The sequence below is a fragment of the Oncorhynchus nerka genome, unplaced genomic scaffold, assembly GCF_034236695.1.
Source record: "Oncorhynchus nerka isolate Pitt River unplaced genomic scaffold, Oner_Uvic_2.0 unplaced_scaffold_1209, whole genome shotgun sequence".
Classification (NCBI taxonomy): domain Eukaryota; kingdom Metazoa; phylum Chordata; class Actinopteri; order Salmoniformes; family Salmonidae; genus Oncorhynchus; species Oncorhynchus nerka.
This window is the reverse complement of record NW_027040125.1, coordinates 6,487-13,574: the sequence shown is the minus strand read 5'-3', so window position 1 is coordinate 13,574 and position 7,088 is coordinate 6,487. Positions and strand designations below refer to the sequence as shown.

Genomic DNA, 7,088 nt, shown 5'->3' with positions numbered 1-7,088 from the left:
GGAACTAGAAGCACAAGCATTTCGCTACACTCGCATTAACATCTGCTAACCATGTGTATGTGACAAATAACATTTGATTTGATTTGATTTGATTTAAACACACTGACTCTAACAGTACACACTGTAGTGGAGGGTAAACACACTGACTCTAACAGTACACTCTGTAGTGGAGGGTAAACACACTGACTCTAACAGTAGACACTGTAGTATCTTTACTTTTACTCAAGTATGATAATGTGTGTGTGTGTGTGTGTGTGTGTGTGTGTGTGTGTGTGTGTACAGATTCTCTATCCATCACCAGTCTGTTTTCCTCTTCTACTCTGTCATCTTTCCCATCAGTCTCCATATTCACAAGGTGTTCTCATGTCTTCCAACGATTCCCTCTCTCTCCCTTCCTCTCTCGTCCTTCCCCTCTCTCTCTCTGTTTCTCTCTGTTTTCCTTCCTTCCTTCCTTCCTTCCTTCCTTCCTTCCTTCCTTCCTTCCTTCCTTCCTTCCTTCCTTCCTTCCTTCCTTCCTTCCTTCCTTCCTTCCTTTCTTCTCTCTCTCTCTCTCTCTCTCTCTCTCTCCCTCCCTCTCTCACTTCCTCTCTCGCTCTCTGTTCATCTCCCTCGCTCTTTTTCTGCCTCTCTGTTTCTCTGTTTCTCTCTCTCGTTCTCCCTGATGTTGTCTTTATTAGCAGTGGCTGTACCCACGGTGACAGCAAAATGAGCAGCGTACCCTCCCTCTCTTTCCCTCCATTCATCTCTTCCTCCTTCTCTCCATCCCTCCATCCCTTCCCCCACGTCAGGATGACACATCTTGTGGTCAGACACAGGCAGAGAAAGGGAGGGAGGGATGGAGGGGGAAAATAGGGGAGGGATGGGGAAGAGGAGGGAGAGAGGAGAGATGGGAGAGAAAATGGGAGGGAGGGAGGGAGAGGAGAGGAGAGAGGGGAGGGGAGGGAGGGAGGGAGGGAGGGAGGGAGGGAGGGAGGGAGGGAGGGAGGGAGGGAAAATGGGAGGGAGGGAGGAGGGGAAAATGGGAGGGAGGGGAAGAGTGAGAGAGTTCTAGGGAGAGGGAGGGAGGGAGGGAGGGAGTAAAAGGACAAACATCTAAAACTACCGCACTCATAGACACACGTACAAAAACACAGAACAAACATGCCTAGAGGGTGAGAATGAAAGGCCCTTTCCATCGTACAGGAACAACAGATAACTAAACATGTCTATTTACAAACACCTTGAGCACCCAGTCTGCACACAGGACTATCAATGCATTAGAGCTTCCAGTCTGCACACAGGACTATCAATGCATTAGCGCCTCCAGTCTGCACACAGGACTATCAATGCATTAGAGCTTCCAGCCTGCACACAGGACTATCAATGCATTAGAGCTTCCAGTCTGCACACAGGACTATCAATGCATTAGAGCTTCCAGTCTGCACACAGGACTATCAATGCATTAGAGCACTCAGTCTGCACACAGGACTATCAATGCATTAGAGCTTCCAGCCTGCACACAGGACTATCAATGCATTAGAGCTTCCAGTCTGCACACAGGACTATCAATGCATTAGAGCTTCCAGTCTGCACACAGGACTATCAATGCATTAGAGCTTCCAGTCTGCACACAGGACTATCAATGCATTAGAGCTTCCAGTCTGCACACAGGACTATCAATGCATTAGAGCTTCCAGCCTGCACACAGGACTATCAATGCATTAGAGCTTCCAGTCTGCACACAGGACTATCAATGCATTAGAGCTTCCAGTCTGCACACAGGACTATCAATGCATTAGAGCTTCCAGTCTGCACCCAGGACTATCAATGCATTAGAGCTTCCAGTCTGCACCCAGGACTATCAATGCATTAGAGCTTCCAGTCTGCACACAGGACTATCAATGCATTAGAGCTTCCAGCCGCAACCCAGGACTATCAATGCATTAGAGCTTCCAGTCTGCACACAGGACTATCAATGCATTAGAGCTTCCAGTCTGCACACAGGACTATCAATGCATTAGAGCTTCCAGTCTGCACACAGGACTATCAATGCATTAGAGCTTCCAGTCTGCACACAGGACTATCAATGCATTAGAATAGAAAAAAAATGTGTTACCATAAATCTATATTTTTAAAGACTCAAATAATTGTTTCCTGTGCATTTGGTTAACTAACTCAAAACAAACCACATTAGTTTATATTGTCAAATCTCTATAACATTATATAGTATAGGTTATACAGTCATATCTCTATAACAACAGGTTATACAGTCATATCTCTATAACAACAGGTTATATAGTCATATCTCTATAACAACAGGTTATATAGTCATATCTCTATAACAACAGGTTATACAGTCATATCTCTATAACAACAGGTTATACAGTCATATCTCTATAATATTATATAGTATAGGTTATATAGTCATATCTCAGTCATATCTCTATAACATTATATAGTATAGGTTATATAGTCATATCTCTATAATATTAGGTTATATAGTCATATCTCTATAATATTAACAGGTTATATAGTCATATCTCTATAACAACAGGTTATATAGTCATATCTCTATAACAACAGGTTATACAGTCATATCTCTATAATATTATATAGTATAGGTTATACAGTCATATCTCTATAACATTATATAGTATAGGTTATACAGTCATATCTCTATAACATTAGGTTATATAGTCATATCTCTATAACAACAGGTTATATAGTCATATCTCTATAACATTATATAGTATAGGTTATACAGTCATATCTCTATAACATTAGGTTATATAGTCATATCTCTATAACAATAGGTTATACAGTCATATCTCTATAACAACAGGTTATATAGTCATATCTCTATAACAATAGGTTATACAGTCATATCTCTATAACATTATATAGTATAGGTTATATAGTCATATCTCTATAACATTATATAGTATAGGTTATACAGTCATATCTCTATAACATTATATAGTATAGGTTATATAGTCATATCTCTATAATATTATATAGTATAGGTTATATAGTCATATCTCTATAACATTATATAGTATAGGTTATATAGTCATATCTCTATAACATTATATAGTATAGGTTATACAGTCATATCTCTATAATATTATATAGTATAGGTTATACAGTCATATCTCTATAATATTAGGTTATACAGTCATATCTCTATAATATTATATAGTATAGGTTATATAGTCATGTCTCTATAACATTAGGTTATACAGTCATATCTCTGTAACATTAGGTTATATAGTCATATCTCTATAACATTATATAGTATAGGTTATATAGTCATATCTCTATAACATTATATAGTATAGGTTATATAGTCATATCTCTATAATATTAGGTTATATAGTCATATCTCTATAACATTATATATTAGGTTATATAGTCATATCTCTGTAAGGTTATATAGTATATCTCTATATAGGTTATATAGTCATATCTCTATAACATTATATAGTATAGGTTATATAGTCATATCTCTATAACATTATATAGTATAGGTTATACAGTCATATCTCTATAACATTATATAGTATAGGTTATATAGTCATATCTCTATAACATTATATAGTATAGGTTATATAGTCATATCTCTATAATATTATATAGTATAGGTTATATAGTCATATCTCTATAACATTATATAGTATAGGTTATATAGTCATATCTCTATAACATTATATAGTATAGGTTATATAGTCATATCTCTATAATATTATATAGTATAGGTTATATAGTCATATCTCTATAACATTATATAGTATAGGTTATATAGTCATATCTATATAACATTATATAACATTATATAGGTTATATAGTCATATCTCTATAACATTATATATTAGGTTATACAGTCATATCTCTATAACATTATATAGTATAGGTTATACAGTCATATCTATAACATTATATAGTTAGGTTATATAATCTCATTATATAGTATAGGTTATATAGTCATATCTCTATAACATTATATAGTATAGGTTATATAGTCATATCTCTATAATATTATATAGTATAGGTTATATAGTCATATCTCTATAACATTATATAGTATAGGTTATATAGTCATATCTCTATAACATTATATAGTATAGGTTATATAGTCATATCTCTATAACATTATATAGTATAGGTTATATAGTCATATCTCTATAACATTATATAGTATAGGTTATATAGTCATATCTCTATAACATTATATAGTATAGGTTATATAGTCATATCTCTATAACATTATATAGTATAGGTTATATAGTCATATCTCTATAACATTAGGTTATATAGTCATATCTCTATAACATTATATAGTATAGGTTATATAGTCATATCTCTATAACATTATATAGTATAGGTTATATAGTCATATCTCTATAACATTATATAGTATAGGTTATACAGTCATATCTCTATAACATTAGTATAGGTTATATAGTCATATCTCTATAACATTATATAGTATAGGTTATACAGTCATATCTCTATAATATTATGTTATATAGTCATATCTCTATAACATTATATAGTATAGGTTATATAGTCATATCTCTATAACATTATATAGTATAGGTTATATAGTCATATCTCTATAACATTATATAGTATAGGTTATATAGTCATATCTCTGTAATATTAGGTTATATAGTCAAATCTCTGTAACATTATATAGTATAGGTTATTTAGAAGAGAGAGAACCGAGAGAAGAGAGAGAACCAAAAAGAGAGAGAAGGGAGAAGAGAGAGAAGGGAGGAAGAGAGAGAGAAGAGAGAGAAGAGACAGAAGAACATACAGGACATGTGCTACAGAGGGAGGGAGGAGGAAAGTGGACCCAGAGAGAAAGAGAGGAGAAGCAACAACAGGTGTTTGAAAGTGTGTGTTCATGTTTCCACGGTCACAGTGGTCTTACCTGTGTGTACGCCATTGTCTCCTCAGTCTCTATTCTCTTCCTCACTTCCCTTCATCCAGTTCCTCATCCCTCCATCCAACATCCACTTTCACCCCGGAGAAAAGAGGAGTGGAAAACAAGAGATATAAAATCTCAAGGTGACAAGAGTGAAGGGTTAACCAGGTTACTCTTCTTCATTCTCACTACCTCTCCATCATCACCCCCCTCTCACCAAACAACAACAACAGAACCTTCTCTCTCTCCCCTCTCCCCTCTTCCTCTCTCTCTCTCTCTCTCTCTCTCTCTCTCTCTCTCTTCTCTCTCTCTCTCTCTCTCTCTCTCTCTCTCTCTCTCTCTCACCATAACCAGCCTCCTCTCTCTTCATCCTTCTCTCTAACCAGCCTCTCTCTCTCTCTCTCTCTCTCCTCTCTCTCTCCCTCTCTCTCGCTCTCTCTCTCTTTCCTCTCTCTCTCTCCTCCTCTCTCTCGCTCTCTCTCTTTCTCTCTCTCTCTCTCTCTCTCTCTCTCTCTCTCTCTCTCTCTCTCTCTCTCTCTCTCTCTCTCTCTCTCTCTCTCTCTGTCTTTCTCTCTCTCACACTCTTTCTTTCTTTGTCTCTTTCACTCTCTATCTCTTTCCAGTCTTGCCCACTTTTCAGAAATGACACGTAAAGCCAGCCCTGTCTCTTGAGTGTGCATACTACCCCTCCTCTGCTCTCTCTCTTACTCCCCCTCCCCTGCCCTCTCTCTCTCCCCCTTTCTGCCGTGCACCAATGACTCACCCAGGTTTGCAGGAGCACTGATGGATATCGAATCAAATCTGTTGTCTGGTTCTCTCTCTCAATTCAATTCAATTCAAAGGGCTTTATTGGCATGGGGAGCATATGTTTACATTGCCAAAGCAAGTGAAATAGATAATAATCTAGAGAGAGAGAGAGAGAGAGAGAGAGAGAGAGAGAGAGAGAGAGAGAGAGAGAGAGAGAGAGAGACAGAGAGAGAGAGAGAGAGAGAGAGAGAGAGAGAGAGAGAGGGAGAGAGAGAGAGAAAGAAAGAGAATCTTGGGTGGGTGTGTGGAGGATGAAGAGGATGAGGGGGAAATAGATAGGAGGAGAGAGAGTGACTGACCCAAAATTAAGACTCAGTGAGCATAGCCTTGCTATTGAGAAAGGCCGCCGTAGGCAGACCTGGCTCTCAAGAGAAGACAGGCTATGTGCACGCTGCCCACAAAAAGAGGTGGAAACTGAGCTGTACTTCCTAACCTCCTGCCAAATATATGACCATATTAGAGACACATATTTCCCTCAGATTACACAGACCCACAAATAATTAGAAAACAAATCAAATTTTGATAAACTCCCATATCTACTGGGTGAAATACCACAGTGTGACATCACAGCAGCAAGATTTGTGACCTGTTGCCACAAGAAAAGAACAACCAGTGAAGAACATACACCATTGTAAATATAACCTATATTTATGTTTATTTATTTTCCCTTTTGTACTTTAAATATTTGCACATCGTTACAACACTGTATATATATAATATGACATTTGAAATGTCTTTATTCTTTTGGAACTTCTGTGAGTGTAATGTTTACTGTTCATTTTTGTTTATTATCTATTTCACTTGCTATGGCAATGTAAACATGTGTTTCCCATGCCAATAAAGCCCCTTAAATTGAAATTGAGAGAGGGGGGTGAGAAAGACGAGATAGAGAAGGACAGAGAGAGGAAAGAGGAGAGAGTGAGAGAGAGAGAGAGAGAGAGAGAGAGAGAGAGAGAGGGGAAAGAGATAGAGCAGGTGTGGAGGGTAATTATGTGTGTAACCTCATAGGGTGGATGCTGGGTTACTTCAAGAGAGTTACCGTGGAAACCAAAGTGGCACATGACCTGTGGCTGTGTCGGCTGTGAGTTCCTGGTGGCCCTGCCCGTCCTCCTCTGTGTGTGTGTGTGTGTGTGTGTGTGTGTGTGTGTGTGTGTGTGTGTGTGTGTGTGTGTGTGTGTGTGTGTGTGTGTGTGTGTGTGTGTGTGTGTGTGTGTGTGTGTGTGCTCGCGCGCGAGTACGCTCATGTGTGTGTATGCATGTTCACGTGTGTGTGTTTCAATAATAAAGTCAGTTTGCTGTGTTGCAGCAGCAGTTTAATGGATAACACACTAAGTGACATCACTGTGTTGCAGCAGCAGTCTAATGGATAACACAT

General features: G+C 37.9%; 1 protein-coding gene across 1 annotated transcript in view; it reads right to left on the bottom strand.

Annotated features, from left to right (window-relative positions):
- Positions 1-5,151, bottom strand: part of LOC135569091 (synaptotagmin-17-like) — a 69,047-nt gene extending 63,896 nt beyond the window's left edge. The window contains 1 exon segment of the mRNA XM_065015930.1: positions 4,913-5,151. Within this exon segment, the coding sequence (XP_064872002.1) occupies positions 4,913-4,927 (15 nt within the window). The 5' untranslated portion in view covers positions 4,928-5,151.
- Between the last annotated feature and the right edge of the window lie 1,937 nt (positions 5,152-7,088).